The sequence below is a fragment of the Callospermophilus lateralis genome, chromosome 10 (genome assembly GCF_048772815.1).
Source record: "Callospermophilus lateralis isolate mCalLat2 chromosome 10, mCalLat2.hap1, whole genome shotgun sequence".
Lineage (NCBI taxonomy): Eukaryota > Metazoa > Chordata > Mammalia > Rodentia > Sciuridae > Callospermophilus > Callospermophilus lateralis.
The window spans coordinates 103,645,228-103,666,300 of NC_135314.1; the positions used below are offsets into that span (position 1 = coordinate 103,645,228).

The window sequence follows — 21,073 nt, forward strand, 5'->3', positions numbered from 1 at the left end:
GTAAGATTAGTCATAACATTTAAGATAATAATTGTTCTTGTTATTCCTTATATATATAGAACTTAAAATGTAGTATAGTGGCAGAGGTATCAGTATAAATGAAAGTATATAGTAGAATTTTATATTAAAAGGTAGTAAGTGGTATGAAGAAAAATGAGACAGAGAAGGGAGAGAGAGAGTACCCAGATGGAAGTTTGTGGATGATCAGAAAGGGGAAGACCTCAAAACAGTGGTGAGGGACTCAGTACTCAAATAGTGGGGAATACCATTTCAGACTGAGGAAGTAATAGTATAATAATTAACACATATACTGCTGTGTGCCAGGAACTGTATACTTAACAAATATTTATTTATTTAAGCCTTACAGTAAGCCTATGAAGTAGATATTTTTACCGCTCCCATTTTATAGACAAGGAAACCCAAATGCAGAGAGCTAGTAAATAGGATGTTTAAGACATTGAATCCTTGCAGAAAATTCCATTTTCTTAGGAATTGCTACAAAGTATATTAGTCATGAGGCAAGAGTTTTCAGTGTGTTTGAGTAATAGCAAAATTGGTGTGGGTACAGAAAAATGAATGGAGAATGGTAGAAACTAAAGTCTAAGTGGTGGTAATTGGAAAGTGAATGAGATGCGAAGATTCAACAACTTCAGCCATTGTAAAGATTGAGCTTTTACTCTAAAGTGGAGGGCCATTGAATGGTTTTGAAAAGGAGAGTGACAGGATTTGTCTGACTTTCCAGTATTTCTCTCTTTTTTAATATTTATTTTTTAGTTATAGGTGGACACAATATGTTTATTTTTATGTGGTGCTGAGGATCGAACCCAGTGCCTCATGCATGTGAGGCGAGTGCTCTACCTCTGAGCCACAATCCCAGCCCCTCAAGTAGTTCTTGATAAGAGTCCTTGGATCCTTTTCCCCATGGAATTTATGGGTAGAATTCAGGATAGCCTGGGCATTTAGGAGTATTTTCACTAAACTTCTGATTGAAACAGTGGTTTTTTCACATAATGTAGTTAACAAACCAGAGTAGTACTGAAGTTACCTGTGACTTTGTCATGGCCAGTACATATTGCATTGTTGCAGATATCTTGAAGTAGCATTTAAGGTCATCATTACTTTGAAATTATAAATTCTTAGACCCACTGCTAGATCCCACTTAATGCACTAATTAAGAAGCAAATTGTCTTTAATATATATTTTAATAACTCTATATCAATATAATTGGTTTTCTTAGTAATCCCATGTAATTTTTTGTGTACTTAAAAACACTGAACGATGTTCAGTTGATTTCACCAGGCTGCCAAAGGAGTCCATAGCGCATAAAAGATTGTGTAAAGATTACTATGGCTGCTATGATAAGAGTAGATTGGGGAGGAAGAAAAATGGAGGGTAAGAAAAGGAGGGATACATGTTAGATGACTTTTGCAGTAATCTTGGTGAGGGGTAATGGTTAGTTGGACCAGATTAGTGGAGGAGGAGGTAGTGATATGTGGTGCAATTTTGGATGAGTAAATGTATACAATGAGAAGAAAAACAATCTTAGGATGGCTCCAAGGATTAGGATCTGTGGAAAGAAGGATGGACTTGCTATTTGCTGAGGTGGTAGAGACTGTTTCAAAAAATTCAGTTTGGGGTATAAGTTTGAGATATTTGTTAGACGTGTAAATATCACTTTGTGATTTGGTATTTTCACTTAATGTATCTTAACATTTGCGTTATCAGAAAGAATGAAATGAATATGTATCCATGTATTAGTTAACTTAAAAAATTGTAAAAAAAAAAAAAAACTTGTTACAAAGTAAGAGTGGTAACTGGATGTGATGGAATGGTTAAATTAGAAAGAATGACAATCTTTTTTTTTTTTAATAAATTTTATGTAACAGTTTTTAAAATTATAATATAGCCAGTATTATAATAATAATACTAGTAATTTTAAAGGAAATATAAATGTGAACTAAAGATGGAAAATCACCTATATAGTATGATAATGAGATGAGTAATATGACTATTTGCATATTTAACTAGAAGAAAAGATTAGGTTGTGCATTAAAATGTTAATAGTGGTTTTCTCTGGGTAATGGAATTTGAGGTGATTTTAAATTTTTTTATTTTATTTTTTTGTAGACTATGAGAAGACAGCGAAATGAAGTTGTAGTTGAATTAAGGAAGGTGAGTCTGATAAATATTGGAACTTCCAGGCATAATTCTAACAGCAATATAGAATATATAGAAGTCGTTAAGTATATATTTTTATGCAAATATATTTCCTATTGTGTACTAATTTTTTTAATTGAATATAGTTAAGCTTTTTTTTCAATCTTAGATGTTCAACATTTCTTTTTCTTTTACAAAAGGAAGTTTTGACTAGTTTTGAAAAGCTATTGAAATTGGCAAGATAGAACTTGTCCACTGTGCAAACTAGATATAACAACTTACCAGATTTTTTGTAATTTTTATTAATTTATGTAAAGTGTAAGTTATAGAGATATATAAATAATTCTCATAATTAATAGGTGATAGGCCTTGAGAAAACTTGTTACTTATAAATTTTATCAAATTTTCAAGTATTAAAAGTAGATTGTGTAGTTGAGGGGATATATTTGTAAATTTGCCTCAAACATTTTTAGTGAAATTCAAGTGGCCCTTGATTTTTGTAAAGCATTATTGATTTTGTCTAATTTTGAATTGTCCAGTTTTTGCTTTGACTTTGCTTTTAGGTGATAAAAAGAAGCTCCCAGATGATGTGTAAAATGGTTTAGTACTTTTAAGTAAAAATATATATGTTTGGTTCTGGCTTAAAACTATACATATTTGTGATTTGGGACTTAAATTAGTATCAGTTAAGTGTTTGGTTCACACTGTTGTTTAATTTTTTTGCATTTGAGTTTTAAAAGACACTTCATGTTTCTGTAGGCGGAATCCTGCAAATCTAACCTTTGGAAGTGTTTGGCTTTTTTTCTTTAACAGAAATTCTTTGTTTGACTTTCTTTTTTTATTTTTATTTTTTAAAGAATAAAAGAGATGAACATCTCTTAAAGAGAAGAAATGTACCACATGAAGATATCTGTGAAGACTCTGATATAGATGGTGATTATAGAGTGGTAAGTTACTATTATTCTGGTAACTTGTGAAAGATTTCACATAAATATAGCTTTCTAAGGTGACTTTTTAACTTTATTTGTTCTCTTTAACTTTTTCCCCAGCAAAATACCTCTCTAGAAGCTATTGTTCAGGTAAGTAGCTTCTTCCCACCCCTTTGTATTTCCTGGACTCAACAATTAATTATTATGTCTCTCCATCATAAATTATCTTATTTTTTTTTTATAGAATGCTTCAAGTGATAACCAAGGAATTCAATTAAGTGCAGTACAAGCTGCTAGGTAAGTTAAGTTTTGAAGACAGATTTAAATTTTATGTGTTACATAGGGGTACTGTTTAGGGTTACAGTCAAATTTAACTTTGACAAACAGTAAACAGTAATAGAAAAACTAAATTTATTCCACAAAATTGTTCTCTGATTTAGAGTACTAACATTGATGGCAATTTTTAAATCCTCATGAGCTTAAATAAATACAGTGAATCTTTCATGTACATAATACATAGAAATTCTAGGGAAAAGTTGATTTAACGGATTACTGCTTAGAATAATAGAAAAGCATTATTTACAAAGCTTTAGCTGTTACTAATTTATAGGCTTTATTTTATAAAAGTCATATTTATTCAGACCCTTAACAGTCAGCTAATTTTTCTGATACCTATAAGCATACTATATCAGTGTGTAACAGACTTCAAGATATATAGCTGCATATGCTCTTGGTGTCTTTCCAGGCCAGAAATACCAAGTTATTTTGTACATTTTGTTCTGAATCCTGTGCTCTCATATATAAGGGAAAAACCAGAAGAAAAAAAATTACTACAAAGGCATCTGTATGAACAAATAAATTGGGGGAAGTCAGGTCGTACCATTATGCAAATGGTAGTTGCTTTGTATATTTATGAATATAATAACACCACCATCTGATATGATTATTAGTGGGAAAGAGACACACAATAAATTGATTAATAGAATTAATAGAATTAATTAATAGAATTTCAAACTGGAAAAAAAATTTCACAGGTTCATCCATTATCTTATCCAATGCATGAATCCTTTTTGTATTTTGTTCTACTTTCTACTTTTGTGTATTCACCTTAAATAACTTAGAACAAATAGGGAAATATAGAATTACATTAAAAACTTTTTAGAGAATACTAAGGCATGTAGGAAGAAAAACTACAAAACTATTCACATCTCAGAAAGGCTAATAATTAAGAAATTGTTAGTGTTGTTTGTTAACTGTTTCTGTGAGTGTATGAGCTCTGCAAGAAAATTAAAGCCCAGTGCATCTTAAGAGGTTCTCAAAGCATGGTCTGTGCATTCCTAAAGATCTGAGACAATTTCAGGCATAAAAAACAAACTAATTTTAAGACTTTTTTTTTTTTTTTTTTTTTTTGCCTTTTTTCATCATGTTAGTAACCTTTACATTGATGTTGCAAAAGGAACTATGGGTAAAACTGCTGGAACCTTAACACAAATCAAGATGGGCACCAAAGTGGTTTTATATTATGTTGTATATACTGTATTCTTTTTTGGGAGGGAGCTTACTGGGGATTGAACTGAGGGGCACTTGACCACTGAGCCACATCCCCAGCCCTGTTTTATATTTTATTAGAGACAGGGTCTCACTGAGTTGCTTATTAGTGCCTCACTAAATTGCTGAGGCTGGCTTTGAATTCAAGATCCTCCTGCCTCCACCTCCCGAGCCACTGGGATTACAGTCGTGTGCCACTGTGCCCATCTAATTGTGTTCTTTATTATCAAAAGAATAAAAGCCATTTCTGTCCTTGGTGAAGCAGTAAAATATTTTTATTAAATATTTACCCTTTGGGGTTGGGGTTGTGGTAGAGTGCTTGCCTAGCATATGCGAGGCATTGGGTTTGATTCTCAGCACCACATAAAAATACATAAAGAAAATAAAGGTATTGTGTCCAACTACAACTAAAAAAAATATTTAAAAAATATTTCTTTAAAAAAATCATTACCTTTGATTTCCTACAACCTTGAATGAGAAAAATTTGGTGTTACGATTTTTATAATTTTTTTTTATTTCTACTTGTGCTAATTACTGTGCCTTATGTTTTGGAAAACACCATGTGATCTAATTTTTCTCTTAAGTTTAGAATCTAATTGGAAATGCAGAACTACATAGAAAGTAATGATACTTAGTAGCAAATTAGGACTGTGCTCTGTAAATGCTCAGAATAGATAGATGGTATTGTGTAAAACATAGAACTTGAGATGGACTTGGAAGAGATAGCATTTGAATAGAGAGGTGCTAAGGCATTAACAGAGAGGGGAGTAGGATATAAGAAAGGACCTAGAAATGAGATAGAAGTCAGGTGTGTGTGCACCTGGAATCCCAGCACTTCAGTTGGCTGAGGCAGGATGGTATAGTTCAGTAGTAAAGTACTCCTGGGTTCAATCCACAATAGCAAAAAGCAAACAAAAAATGAGATTGTGGTGGTGTGACAACTGAGCTGTTGTTGAGTTTTTGAATTACAAAGAGTAAGATTAATTAGGTAAAGTAGAGCCAATTTGTAGAGCAGTTTAAAGCTAGGTCAAGGAGTTGTATATTCATAGGGTAGTAAATAAGCAACTGTCAGTTTACATGGGGGAGATGAGCTGCTTAAGGGTTTTTTGTTTTGTTTTTGGTTCTGGGAATTAACTAAACTAAACTCAGGGGTATCCTACAACTAAGCTACATCTCCAGCCTTTTTAATTTTTTATTTTGAGACAGGATCTTGATAAGTTGTTTAGGTAAGCCTGGCTAAACTGAAGCTGGTTTTGAACTTGAAATCCCCCTGCCTCAGCTTCCTAAGGTGTATGCCACCAGGCTGGTTCCTTTTATTTATTCATTTTGTTTGTTTGTCTTGGTACTAGGAATTGAACCCAGGGAAGCTTACCACTGAGCCATATTTCCAACCCTTTTTATTTTATTTTTGTGTTTTGAGATAGGGTTTCACTAAATTGCTGAGGCTTTGACCTTGCAACACTCCTGCCTCAGGTGTGTTGGTTCTTAAGCCTTTTCTTTTCTTTTTTTAAATGTTGTTTTTAGTTGTAGATGGACAAAATACCTTTATTTTATTTATATGTGGTGCTGAGGATCGAACCCAGGGCCTCACTTGTCCGAGGCAAGCACTCAACCACTGAGCTACAAACCTAGTCCCATTAAGCCTTTTCTTTATATACTAATAATGCAGGGGATTCCAATGTAAAGATTTGTGTCAGGTCACATTTAGGGTTTAATCTGCTAACTGCAGTCTCCCACATGTGCTGGGTTTTGTTTGTTTTTATCTTATAAGCTCCATGAGAGCAGGAATGTATCTAATCTGTCTCAGTCTCCAGCATCTCTTTGGATATTTTCCTGTGTATTGCTGTCATTATTCCATTCATTTTTAGCTGGTGAGATGAGAGTGTTCTGTACACTCAATTTAGTGTACAGAATAGAATAAAAAATTGAATACTAGTGTCAGCTGTAAACATAAATCAGCAGCCTACTTGTTCTTGCCCTTGACTCTTTTGTGACTTAATATGAATCATTTGGGTGTTTCAATGACCTTTATTTCTTTCTTAGCAGAGTAAATGCTAGGTCAAAGTTTGCCAACTATTTTCTCTGAGCCCAAAATTTAATTAAAACCAAAGGTAAAGCATATTAAAACATTTAGTTATAAGCCATATTCAGAACTTCACTGAGGGAATATAATAATATATTAATAAAAGTGATAAAATGTCCATCGTATTTTCCTAATTATTGATCATCTCTAAATTTAATTTACAAATTAGTCTTTTATAATTAGAGAAACTATTGCATTATATAAATTTTAAAAATTAACTTTCAAAGAAGGTACTTATGCCATATATTTAAGATCTGATAATATATTTACCAGATATATAATTGTGTATGTCATTAAGTTACAAAGAGGTTATGTATCTTACAGGAAGCTTTTGTCCAGTGATCGAAATCCACCAATTGATGACTTAATAAAATCTGGAATATTGCCTATTTTAGTCCATTGTCTTGAAAGAGATGACAAGTAAGTACATTATTTAATAAATTTAGAATATATCCTTTGGAGACTTTGAATACAAGATTTTCTAGTATTTAAGTTTGATCTTTAAAGAAAAGAAGGTTGTGGGATAGAATTAAAGTCAAGTGAAAAGCAATGCAAAATAAGTTAATGTCAGATGACGCAGGCAAAGGCCAAGTAGGAGTTTAACTTGATAAATTTATCATTATCAAGTTATCAATTTAACTTGTAAGGCTTGAAAATGGACAGAAGACAAAACTAGGGGAGTAATATACAAGTATCTTAATAAAGATACATTACAAAAAATAAAGATATAGGAAGAGGTTATATATATATACCTTTATATAGAAGTAAAATGTTTTAAACAGTGATTGGGGTTTTTTGAGTTTTTTGTTTTGTTTTTAAATGCTGGATGGATAGATGATGCATTTTAAACATATTAAAAGCTAGAGGTAGGAAATGATTGGTAGATATTTGGGTCAGTGTAAAAATCATCTGTTTAAATAATTTTGTTGTTTTATAGTCCTTCTTTACAGTTTGAAGCTGCATGGGCTTTGACAAATATTGCATCTGGAACCTCTGAACAAACTCAAGCAGTGGTTCAGTCCAGTAAGTTGTTTATTAACAAACAAAATTGTGATTTTTAAGTCAGTAAAGTATATAACTATTTACATTATAAAATAATAGCTACCCATTAGCGTTTAGGGCTGTTGAAATAGCTAATTTAAATATGTTACTTTAATCAACTTGTTCAGGTGACTGACATTTTTCTCTTAGATTACTTTCTAAAACTGAGTATTTCAAGAGTTTTAAGTGGAAAATTACTATGAGATATAGTAACTTAGGTGAATTTTTTTCATGAATACTATTTCATTCTTCTACCAAAGAGTAATCATTTTTTAAAAAGATATTTTAAGGATTGTTAAACGTAAGCCATGTATAAACTAGTTCAAATTATAAGCACTAATTTCTTAATGGTTTTGAAGGTATGAGGAGCAGATGTCAGCCATGCAAACATTTTATACTCTAACTAAAATTTGTTTAGTTTTGGGTTCAAATATATTTTGTTTTGTGTTTTGGCTTTTTTTTTTTTTTTTAATATATATATATATATAGTTGGCTATCAGGTAAACTTAGGATTTCATAATATCTTATTCATACCTCTGCTCTTTCCTGTTTTATGCCATCCTTAAAGATTAGAAAGAGGCTTAGAATTTATCACTGCTAGTCTGTCTTAATATACCAGAAATAGATAAGTGAATGTTTTATTGTAAGTTAATATGATTGATTTACATACACCTACATAGTTTTCTTCAAAGTGGTATCTGAAAGAAGGAAGGAGATATCATTTGTTTAGTGTTTTATTATTCTGTTCATTTACAGATCTGACTGTTGTTCCCATCTTTATTAACCAGCTGATTCAGGTCTCATGTGGCCCAGGAATCACAGGCCTAAGGACCCACAATCATACTAAATTAGTATATTCAGAATTTCTTAAATAGTTTCTTAAAAGTTTAATCTTTGTTTTATTTGTAGGTGATATTTACTTTTTAAGGAATCTTTATTTTGGAATTAAGATCGTGGTTAAGGCTGAATTTGATTCCCCAACCCCCCACCATTATATTAAGTTCAGGTTGAATTTGACAATTGTCTATATTTTAAAATTCTTTTTGATACTGAATAAGTAAACTGCTAGTCAAAAATTCTTACAGTAACACAATTCTAACTTTAAAAAGAGATCAGCCAGGATATATTTTTAATAGATTTCCATACACACATACATGTACATATGCATACATATATATTTTTTGAGATCTCAGCAGAAAATCAAGATTAATTTTTGTTTTATAGTATGGTCTTCAGCCTTAAGTGTGAACATGTTTTCCTGCTTCAGATGCTGTGCCACTTTTCCTGAGGCTTCTTCATTCACCTCATCAGAATGTCTGTGAGCAGGCAGTGTGGGCATTGGGAAATATCATAGGTTTGTATAAAACTTATAATGCTAATCCAACAATTATTGCCATATGCTAGGTAATAAAAATTACTACTAATAGATGAAAATGAAAAACAATTTGTCTTCAGTACTTGTTTTTGTGAGATAGCTTCTAGAAATTTTGTATGTAAGTATAAAGCCTTTGAAAACAGAAGGAACATTTTTGTTGCTTAAAATACTGTTTATATATAGTCAACTTTAAAATTACTTGAAGAATTATAAAATATGATTTAGATCTTATCCTTTTTTATCTTGGAATCCATTCTATTTCTCACCTTTCTCCATCAAAGACAATATAAAAAAAAAAAAAAAACAGGGGGATGGTGGCAAAACTTAAACCAGTAATTTTCCTCTTTAATGGCAGTTTTGAGTTTAAAATGACTTTTTTAAAATCTTTTACAGACTTTATCACATTCAAATTTAGTAATTTATAAAGTACAGTGGTATCTCCTACCATGAATCAGTAGGAAGTATCTGCTAGCTTATTAAATGTTGCACAACACAACCACAATTACTATACCTATTAGGTGTCCTCTGATAAATAATTCTGTAAAGAATAATTAAAGATAATTTTAATATTTCAAGAATTAGGAACTAAGATCATCCAAACTCAAAAAATCAAGGAATTCTGTTCAGTAGAGAATGGGAAAAAATCTAGGGTCTGAATTATTCTGTGTCCCTGATGTAGGTGAGAGACCTAGCTATTGAGATAGAGCACCTTTCTTATAGGTGTGTTTATTTCAGTAAGTGAGGTTTCTGAGTTATTCTTGCCACAGATATATTGTTGTTCTTGCATGGAAGTAACTAATATTGTTTTGATGTGCCTTTTTTTGTTTAAATTTTTTATTAATGTATATAATTATACTTAACAATGGGATTCATTATGCCATATTTGTACATACACATAACTTGATCCATCTCATTCCCTAGTACCTTCCCTTTTCTTTCCCTCCTCCCTCCTCCTGATCCACTTGCTCTACTCTACTGATTTCCCTTCTACTATTATTATTTTAATTATACATTATAATTATATATAAAAGCAGGAATTATCATGATATATTCATACTTACATAGCGTAATTTCATAGATTTTATTTTCCAGTACTTCCCCGCACTCCCTGACTTTTCTCTACTTTATTGGTGTTCCTTCTATTTTCATAAGGATCTCCCACGTAGCCCCCCCCACACACACACACACACTTTTTTTGTTCTCTTTCCTCCCTAGTCTCTCTTCCACATATGAGAAGAGATATTCCACTCTTGACTTATTTAACTTCACAGATGCTTTCCAGTTCCATCCATTTACCAGCACATGGCATAATTTTATTCTTCTTTATGACTGACTAAAACTCCATTGTGTATATAAACCACATTTTCTTTCTATTTTTGATTGTTGACAGGAACTAGACTGGTTTTATAACTTGGCTATTGTGAATTGTGCTGCTCTAAACGTGTATCACTATAGTATGCTGATTTTAGTTTGTTTGAGTATTTACCAAGGAGTGAAATAAGCTGGATCATATGGTGGTTCCCTTCTTAGACTTTCAAAGAATCTCTGTACTGCTTTCCAAAGTGGTTGTAATATTTGGCATCTCACCAACAGTATATTAGTGTATTTCCTGCCCCCCGACATCCTTGCCAGAAGTTATTCTTTTTTTTATTATTATTGTTCAAAACATTACATAGTTCTTGACATAGCATATTTCATACATTTGATTCAAGTGGGATATGAACTCACATTTTTACCCCGTATACAGATTGCAGAATCACATCAGTTACACATCCACGTTTTTACATATTGCCATACTAGTGTCTGTTGTATTCTGTTGCCTTTCCCATCCTCTACTATCCCCCCTCCCCTCCCCTCCCTCCCCTCCCATCTTCTCTCTCTACCCCATCTACTGCAATTCATTTCTCTCCCTTGTTTTTTTTTCCCTTTCCCCTCACTTCCTCTTATATGTAATTTTGTATAACAATGAGGGTCTCCTTCCATTTCCATGCAAAAGTTATTCTTATTAGTATTTTTGATGATTGTCATTTTGACTGGAGTGAGATGAAGTCTCAGTGTGATTTTGATGTGCGCTTCCTTAATTGCTGAAAATGTTGAACATTTTTTCATATATTGGCCATTTTCTCTTCTTTTGAGAAATGTCTGTTGAGATCATTTTGCACATTTATCAGTTGGGTTATTGGGGGAGGTTGAGTTCTTTATATATCATGTATATTAATCCTCTATTGGAATACTAGCTGGCAAAGGTTTTCTCCCATTCTGTAGACTCTTTATGTTCTTGTTTCCTTTGCTGTAAAAAAGCTTTTTAATTTGAAGCCATCCCATATATTGGTTCTTTATTTCTTGAGCTTGAGAAGTCTTATTAAGGAAATTGGTGCCCATGCCTATATGTTGGAATGATCCTGTGTTTTGTGTAGATCTTTATCCACTTGAAGTTGATTTTTGTACAGGGTGAGGGGTAAGGATCCAGTTTTATTCCTCTTCATGTGGTTTTCTAGTTTTCCCAATATCATTTTTTTTAAAAGCTATTTATTGCCAGGTGTGGTGGCACCCACCTGTAATCCCGGCGACTTAAAAGGCTGAGGCAGGAGGATCACAAGCTCAAATAGCCAGCCCCAGCAAAAGTGAGGTACTGAGCATCTCAGTGAGACCCTGTCTCTAGATAAAAGACAAAATAGGGGATATAGCTCAATCAAGTGTCCCTGAATTCAATCCCTGCCCCCCACCACCACCAAGAAAAACGCTGTTTTTTTTTAAAGGCTATCTTTTCAACCAGGTGTAGTAGCAAATGCCTGTAATCCCAGCTACTCAGGAGGATCACAAGTTTAAAACCAGACCCAGCAACTTAGAGGGACCCTTAAAATTTTTTTTAAAAAAGGGCTGAGGATATGGCTCAATGGTTAAGTGCCCTTGGGTTCAATCCTCTGTACCAAAAGTAGAAGGGCAGCTATTTTTCCTCTAACATAGGGTTTTGGCCCCTTTGTTGAGGATCAGATGACTGTATTTATGTTAGCTTGTTTCTAAGTTTTATTCCATTGATCTTCACGTCTGTTTTTATGACAATACCGTGCTGGTTTGTTACTATAGCTCTGTAGTATAATTTGAGATCAGCCAGTGTTATGCTATTGGCATCATAGTATAATTTGACTGTTCTGGGTCTTTTTTTCTTTCATGTGAATTTTAGTACTGTATTTTCTACATCTGTGAAGAAAATCATTGGTATTTAATGGGGATTGCATCCAATCTGTAGATCACTTTGGGTAATGTGACTAATTTTTCCATATTGATTCTACCTAGCCAAGAACATGGGACATCTTTTCATCTTCCAAGGTCATCTTCAATTTGTTTCTTCAGTGTTACATAATTTTCATTGTAGAGGTCTTGTATCTCTTTGGTTATATTTATTTCCAAGATTTTGGGAGTTCTGAGTTTTTTCCTTTTATTTGTTTTTTTATTTTTGAAACTGTTGTGAATGGAATTGTTCTTCTGATATCTTTCTCAGCAGATTCATTAGTGTGGTATGTAAATGCTATTCATTTTGTATGTTGATCTTGTATTATCCAGAATAATTTGTTTATCAGCTCCAAAAGTCTTCTGGAGTTTTTTGGATCTTTGAAGTATAGAATGGTGTCATCAGCAAACAGATAATTGACTTCTTTTTCATATTTATATTTCTTTAATTTCCTTCTCTTGCTTGATTGCTCTGGCTAGAGTTTCAAGAACTATGTTGAATAGGAATGTTTAGAGTGGGCATTCTTGTTTTGTTCCTGTTTTTAGAGGAAATACCTTTAGCTTTTCTCCATTCAGTATGATGTTGGCTTTGGATTGTGGAATATAGCCTTCATGATGTGATGTACCTCTTTATAGTCCTCTGAAAGGAACAGCATGGAAAATGGCATGGTTATGATTGTTTTTTTAATGGGAGGATTTCTCTGTAAAATGTTCCCAGCATAGGGACTATTGCTATAGGAATTACATTATTTGTATATGCAAGGGATCCTTACTCCTTTGCTTTCTTATCTCCAGATATAGTAGTGTAAGGAAAGGTGTTTTTTTTAATGGGAATACTTCATCACTGCTTCATATTAGAAATTATAGTGACACTCTATAGATACAGAAATTAAATTTGACTGCTATCTACAGTACTGGTTCTTAAACTTTAGTGTGTTGTCAGAATCACATGGAGAGCTTGTTAAAATACAGAATCCTGTACCCACAGTTTCTGCTTAATTATTATTTCTGGGCTTTAGCTCAGAAATCACTACTGTACTATTATTTAGTTCTCTTCTTTTTTTTTTTTTCTGACATAGTTTTCTAAAGCTATAAGTTATAGTCCCTACTCTTGGTTTTCTGATTGTGGATAAGTATGAACTTTACATATATTTTCTTTTTAATGGCATTTTACATATGGGGCAGGAGAAGGGTATTACTGGGGATTGAACTCAGGCCATGCATATGCTAGGCAAGCACTCTGCCACTGAAGTACATCTCCAACCCTTTTTATTTTTATTTTGAGACAGGATGTTGCTAGGTGGCCCATCCTCCCCTGGAATTTTAATCCTGCCTCAGCCTCCTGGGTAGCTGGGGTAGTAGGCATGTGCCACCATGCACAACTGTTGATATATCTTTTTCATTAGATGAAAATGTGTTACACTAAGCATTCTATTGATTTTTGGAAAAATAAAAGGAATGGTTCTTGGTTCACAGAGTTATTTTTAAAGACTTAGGCTTCCAGAGTTCAACTGGATAAATATATTTTATAACTGACAGCTTATAAGGCTGAAGTTGTAAATAATGTGCAAAAGAATACCTTAGCACTCTAGGTAAAAGACCTAGAATGAAATTAGTTGTCTTATTGCTAAAACCTTTGCATAAAACTGAATTGTACTCTGGCTAAAATACTTAAAGGAGCATTTTGTACCTGGTGCTTTATGTTTTCTAAAAATGCTTATTGTTAATATATTTTATTAAATTAATCATTTCTACAGGTGACGGGCCACAGTGTAGAGATTATGTCATAAGTCTTGGAGTTGTGAAACCTTTACTTTCATTCATAAGTCCATCTATTCCTATAACATTCTTAAGAAATGTTACTTGGGTTATGGTCAACTTATGTCGTCACAAAGACCCACCACCACCAATGGAAACCATTCAAGAGGTGAACAAATTTTAAAAATCAATAAGTAAATTAGATACTGTTATGTGTGTTTTTATTTGTTTTTAAATCTGTGTATTCTCTCCTCAGATTCTTCCAGCCCTTTGTGTTTTAATACATCACACAGATGTAAATGTGAGTAAATGTTCCTCATCATATATTTTTTTACATGCATGTATGTGTGTATGTGCATGTTGTATATGTAGGGCTCCCCATGTGACGTAAAGTAAAAATATATCAAGATCATGATAGTGTATTCTCTGTCAGATTTTACTGTTCCAAAACCTACAATGCATATCTGGTATCTTTATATTTACTCTATTTTTTCTGTGTCACAAAATACAAATTTCAGTGAAGAAATAGAGCCTATTATAAAGTTGGCACTTAGTAATCACTCTCACTAAGATCATGTTTTATATTTATGCACTTTTTATGGAATCTCATTTTGGCAGTCTGGCTATTGAATGCATATGGTGGTTTTTTTGTTTTTGTTTTTGAAAGATAAAGAGAAATATTGGTGCTCACATGCTTGAATTTTTTTTTATTTTTTGGTACCAGGGATAGAATCCAGGGGTGTTCAACCACTGAGCCATATCCCTAGCAGGTGCCGCCGGCCCCAAACCCCCCACACACTTTTTTTTGCGGGGGGTGGTTTTGCTAAATGCTTATGGCCTCCCTAAGTCGCTGAGACTGGCTTTAAACTTAGTGTCCTCCTGCCTCAGTCTCCTAAGTCATTAAGATTATAGGAGTATGCCATTGTGCCTGGCTTATATGCATGAGTTTGTATCCATATGTACACACCAAACTATGAAAATCAGTTGCTCTTAATTCTGTTTTTACTTTGTTTCTCCAGTTATAGTGACTTTTAGCTTCAGTTAGTATAGGGAGAACTGTTGGTTGTCCAACTAACAAGGAGAGAAAAGGCAGTACAGGCAAGATAAAATCTTTGTAATGTTAAAAACATTACAAAGATATCTTGCTTATTCTTACTAACACAAATAACAAAGGAAAAAACAATGCAGGGAATATAAATAAAGTGGAAAACTGCCGTGACTGCTTATAAAAGCCAGACCAGCCAGACTAGCCTTTGGTGTATTAAACTAAGAATGTGTGCTAGGGGTATAACTCTGTGGTAGGTTCAATGCCCAGCAGAAAAAAAAGAAAACACACACACACACATACCCATACACCCATACAAGCAATATAATAGGTAAGGAAAAACACATGAATATATAGTGACAATCAGGAATTCTTTAAAAATAGTTGGCACAAAGTTGCATGTCTATAATCCCAGTGACATGGGAAGCTGAGGCAGGAGGATCACAAGTTTGAGAATAGCCTTAGCAACTTAGCAAGACTCTGTCTCAAAAAAAGAAGGAAAGAAAGAAATACAAAGAACTGAAGGTGTAATTCAGTGGTAAAGTAAGTGCCCCTAGGCTCAATCTCGAATATTATCACCAAAAAAAAAGTTCAGCAGCTGAGTTTAGTGGTGCAAACTTATAGTTTTCAGTCACTAGGAAAACTGAGGTATGAGGATAATAGACTCTAGGAATTTGAGGCCTACCTGGGCAACATAGCAAGACCCTCTCTTTCAAAAAAAAAGAAAAAGATAAACATTTGATATGGTGACCAGTTTTAAGCTGCTGCCCAGTTTCTAGGGATATATTTCTCTAAAGCACATAAGGCAAATTAAAGATAGAATATACTGTGTCAAGCAATGACATAATTTACAAAATTCATAGGTAAACATGATCTCTGCTCTAAAAAAATGTTTTTTTAAGCTCCAGATAGTCTAGGACTTAAATATATATATATATATATATATATATATATATATATATATATATATATATATATATATACAAGCAATTTTTGGTTTTGGCTCCTTATAGCGAAGATTTTGATTAAATTACAAATTTCAGTATTTTGTTTTTGAAAGATTCACAGGGAAGATTAATCTCCAAGTTTATATCTTTTTTGGAAAACCAGGCATTTTACTTGACTTGACTTAGCAGTATATTTTGTTCTTTCTGCCTATTCACTCCAATCTAGATGAGGTTATAATTCCATTTTTCTTATTTTTGATGTATCTTGGAGGAATTCGTTTGCATTGTTCTTCTTATAATGTAGTGTACTAAATATTGTTTAACTAAAAATAAAATCTTAGATAAGCTCTAACAGTAAATTCTTAAATTATGCCATCAAAGATGTTATAAAAACTGCTTTCACGAACAGTGCCATTACACTGACATTACGCTGTAGTTACAGTTAGAAAACTTATAGTAGAATGTAAACTTTGATACAAAAAAATATGCTAGAGGGCAGGGGTTGTGGCTCAGTGGCAGAGCGCTTGCCTTGCATGTGTGAGGTTCTGGGTTCGATCCTTAGCACCACAAACAAAATATTGTGTCCATGTATAACTATTTTTATTAAAATTTTAAAAATATGTTAGAGATCTAGTTTGAATTGGGTTGTAAGTTGGATCTGAGCATATCAATGACATGTTTAGCATTAGACTTTTTTTAAAAGGGAAGAATGCCAGGTTTTTATGTGCAGTCATGAGCAAGTAACTTGAAATTTTTGGCCTGTATTAACAGATTCTTTTAACGCTACAGGAAAAGAAATAGTTCCATTTGAAAATTGAAATAGTTGTTTCACATATATTGATACTAGTATATTTGAGTTATTTACATGAATGTCTTCTTTTACATTGAAACACATCCTTAAGCATTTTCTTGAGTTTCTGAAAGAATAATGACAAAATGCTGTTGTCTCCTTTTAGGGGCTCCCTGATTGTCTTAAAGTATAACATTTGTTTGTAATCTTAAAAAAAGTTTTAAACTTCTGGCTTATCCTTTGATACAGTGTTCACATTCAAGAAAGATTTTGGAAGTAAAGTTCCAGGCACAGTTATCTTTCCTGTGGGTTCTTTCTTTTTCTTTTACTTTTTTGGTCAATAATTGCATTTATATGCAGCAGTTAAATAGTTGTGATACTACTCTTTGGCCATAATTTCTAATTGGTACTTAACATCCAAAGAAAGATCAAACATGACCTGCTGCACTTGAGAATATACTCACTAAAAATTTGTAGGCCATTTTTTTTTTTTTTTTAAGTAGCAGCTGGTGTAAAGTTTTTTTTTGTTTGTTTTGTTTTTTGTTTTTTTGCTTGCTTGCTTGTTGTTTTAATGTTTTGATCTGTAGCTTTGGGGTCTTTCTTGTATTTAGGAAGTTGCCTCCAGTTTTATAAGGCAATGCAAACTAGTTGGAGAAAATTAAACTGCTATAAAACTAATACCACTATAAACTAATATTAATATTGTCTTTAAGTATACCTGTATGGTATATCCATATAGTATAGATGTTTAAACCATTGTGCATGTTGTATACCTATAGTCTTTCTAACTATTTACATAAGCTACAATATTTGGGGCCTGTTATCCCTTAGCCTGAGCATTTGAGAAAGAAAATTATTTTTTTTCCTATTTCATGTGCTATGTAGTACATATATAGGTTGGTGAATTAAAAATAGATATTGGCATGGATTTGGGACCGGAATTAACCTACATTTCTGAATTTGGCTAAATGATGCACAATAAAGATTCTAATTGTTATATTAAATTACATATAAGAGGTTGTGAGGGGAATGGGAAAATAAACAAGATGAGAAATGAATTACAGTAGATGGGATAGAGAGAGAAGATGGGAGGGGAGGGGAGGGGGGATAATAGAGGATAGGAAAGGTATCAGAATACAACAGTTACTAGTATGGCATTATGTAAAAATGTGGGTGTGTAACCGATATGATTCTGCAATCTGTATTTGGGGTAAAAATGGGAGTTCATAACTCACTTGAAGCTAATGTATGAAATATGATATGTCAAGAGCTTTGTAAGGTTTTGAACAACCAATAAAAAAAAAAACACAAAAATTGTACATGTTTTTATGGATTAGCAATAAAATGTTGAAAATTTTAAAAAAAAGATTCTAATGAATTATGGTAAGAGAAGAAAATAGTAGAACAATCTTAGGAGTATGGGTAAAAATCACTGCAATGAGAAAATATTCAAAAACTGTTGGAACTTTTATTTTATTTATTAGATATTGGTAGATACGGTATGGGCCCTCTCTTATCTTACTGATGCTGGCAATGAACAGATACAGATGGTAATAGACTCTGGAATAGTTCCTCACTTGGTTCCTCTACTCAGCCACCAGGAAGTTAAAGTTCAGGTAAATTTGTTCTTGATAAAATTATGTTTTCTTACCATTAGTTACTTTAAATATGGCATTCAAAGATAGACATATCTTTTTACATTTCAGACAGCTGCACTTAGAGCAGTGGGCAACATTGTTACTGGAACTGATGAACAAACACAAGTAGTTTTGAACTGTGATGCCCTCTCACACTTTCCAGCACTCCTGACACATCCCAAAGAGAAAATTAATAAAGTAAGTATCTTAAAATAGTATTAAACTGGTAGTTTTCATTTATATAATTTGGGTCCCAGAAGTATCTGTAATGTTATTAATTTAAACTGTCATGTTTGTATCAAGAGAAAGTATATCACTCTTTAGAAACACAAATTGGTATATAATTTTTACATATATAAAACAAGTTGCAAAGTGTTTTTCTTTTCTTTTTTCTTTCTTTTTTTTTTTTTTTGTTCTCTTTTTCTTCTTTGGTGCTGAGGGTTAAACCCTGAGCCTCACATGATCTGCTCATAAGCATGTGCTTCACCTCTGAGCTACACCCACATTTACAGTGTGGAGTTTTTTTGGCTCTTTTGGAAATGATGAAATGGAGATACTTGGGTGTTGAATGTTGTATGACTGAAAATTTTTAATATATTAATTCTAGATTCGTATTTTATGGTAGTTAATTGTGTGTGTGTGTGTGTGTGTGTGTGTGTGTGTGTTTGGCTATGGAAAGGGGGCACTGAATGGTGATGCTGATATTGGAGTGCATCTGAGGCTGTTGTAGAAATAATAGGGGTATTGATTTACAACATTGCCAATGATTATAACCCCAAAGCAGCTCACCTAACTAGCCCAGCACCCTAAAATCTCTAACAGGTTCATTAAACATGGTCCTGTGATCTGATCCAAAAGAGCCTATTGTATAGTAGTCAGTGCTAATATTTTTTAGAACAAAACATGTTTTAACATTTGTAGGAATAGAGAAAATGTTTCCCTTTAAAAAATAGGTAAGTTTAATAAATTTAAGTTAGGAAAATTCTGATAATATCCTACATAGCATATAGGTAGATATTTTATTTCATGCCAACTGTGGCTTTAGTAATTGCGTTTATTATCTTTGAAACTTTAAAACACTTTGGGATGACCATCACCTTTACAAAAGTATAGCACCATTGTAATATAAAAGATAACATTACAAGATCATTAAGTAGACCAATAAAGTAGTCAAGCATCTGGGTCCACTTCAGCTTTTCAGAGAAATGGTGCAAATGAATGAGTATTATAAAATAAACTAAAACAGCCCACTGTTTTATTTCTGATGTCTCCATTGTTATGAATAGTTGATATGTACCTACTTTGGTTAGGAGTCTAAGGGTAGAATAGACAATAAAGCTTATTACAGGAGAGAAGGCTATTGAATGTCATTTATAAAAGTTTTAGTTTTGAATTTGAATTTCTTTTACAGCTTATTATTTTGGGGGTATTTATCCAACCAAGCAAGCTTCTTTGGAGTCATACTCTTTGGGAGCATTGTCATTGAGAATTCTTTAGAGGGGTTAGTTCATTGTGATTTGGATTAGGGGCCATTAGCTATTTGTTCAAAGAATATATGGAAAGGGGGAAGAATTGAAATTCCCAAGATTTTTATTATGGAGTTTACTCAGTAGTAAAATCATTTGGACACAGTACAAATGCTTTTTTTCTTAGTTCAGATACAGAATTTATATTTTAATGAGAAATATTGAAAGGATCTTCTTCTACAGGAAGCAGTGTGGTTCCTCTCTAACATCACTGCAGGAAATCAACAGCAGGTACAGGCAGTTATTGATGCCAATCTTGTACCAATGATAATACACCTTTTGGATAAGGTAAGAAGATCATATTGTACGTATCTAAATAAGGGGAAAGGATTTTACATCTATATAATATATATAGTCTGCTTTATTTTTTATTTATTTTTGCATTGCGATTCTTAATACATCTTTATACCACAATTTATCATATCTCTGATTGTATGTAAGGTATGTTAACACCAAATTCACATCTTCATACATGTATTATGTATAATGATGAGGGTCTCCTTCCCCCATCCCCTTCTCTCTTCCTTTCCCTCCCACCCCTATTCCCTATCTAGAGGCAATCTTCCTTTTTTTTAAAACTTGTTTGTTTTATGATGCTGAGAATCAAATAAGAGCCTCACACATTAGGCAGGTGCTCCACCACTAAGACATACCCCCAGTCCTAAATATATACTTTTTTTCTTTGTTTATTTGATTAGATCCTATAGTGATGCTAATATTCCAGGTAAAATAGTGTTTGTATTGAAGCTTTTGAACCCAGCAGTTTTTAATGATTCGTTTCTTCTTGGAAACCTCTGGCCCTTCTATATTTTTTCCTCCCAATTCACCCTAATAGATGAAGGACCTGTGGTATAAAATGCCCGGAATTAAATAGCAATTAAGTGTGATATTGTTATCATCTCATGTTCATATTAATATTTGGGGAAAACAGAATTATAGAATCACAGCATGAGAGTTTTTTTCTGATCACTAATTAAACAAAGTGTTAATTCTATAATTAAAATGA

General features: G+C 32.8%; 1 protein-coding gene and 1 non-coding gene across 3 annotated transcripts in view; both read left to right on the top strand.

Moving 5' to 3' along the window:
- Positions 1-21,073, top strand: part of Kpna4 (karyopherin subunit alpha 4) — a 66,989-nt gene that overhangs the window by 34,851 nt on the left and 11,065 nt on the right. For both annotated transcript variants that reach the window (XM_076867116.2, XM_076867117.2), the window contains exons 2-13: positions 2,128-2,172; positions 3,015-3,104; positions 3,207-3,236; positions 3,331-3,383; positions 7,042-7,137; positions 7,655-7,740; positions 9,026-9,112; positions 14,122-14,291; positions 14,379-14,423; positions 18,389-18,520; positions 18,611-18,739; positions 20,251-20,355. In XM_076867116.2, the coding sequence (XP_076723231.1) occupies positions 2,128-2,172; positions 3,015-3,104; positions 3,207-3,236; positions 3,331-3,383; positions 7,042-7,137; positions 7,655-7,740; positions 9,026-9,112; positions 14,122-14,291; positions 14,379-14,423; positions 18,389-18,520; positions 18,611-18,739; positions 20,251-20,355 (1,068 nt within the window). The remainder of the gene's footprint in view (positions 1-2,127; positions 2,173-3,014; positions 3,105-3,206; positions 3,237-3,330; positions 3,384-7,041; positions 7,138-7,654; positions 7,741-9,025; positions 9,113-14,121; positions 14,292-14,378; positions 14,424-18,388; positions 18,521-18,610; positions 18,740-20,250; positions 20,356-21,073) is intronic.
- LOC143409070 (small Cajal body-specific RNA 7) lies at positions 19,076-19,396 on the top strand. Its single transcript, XR_013092582.2, has one exon.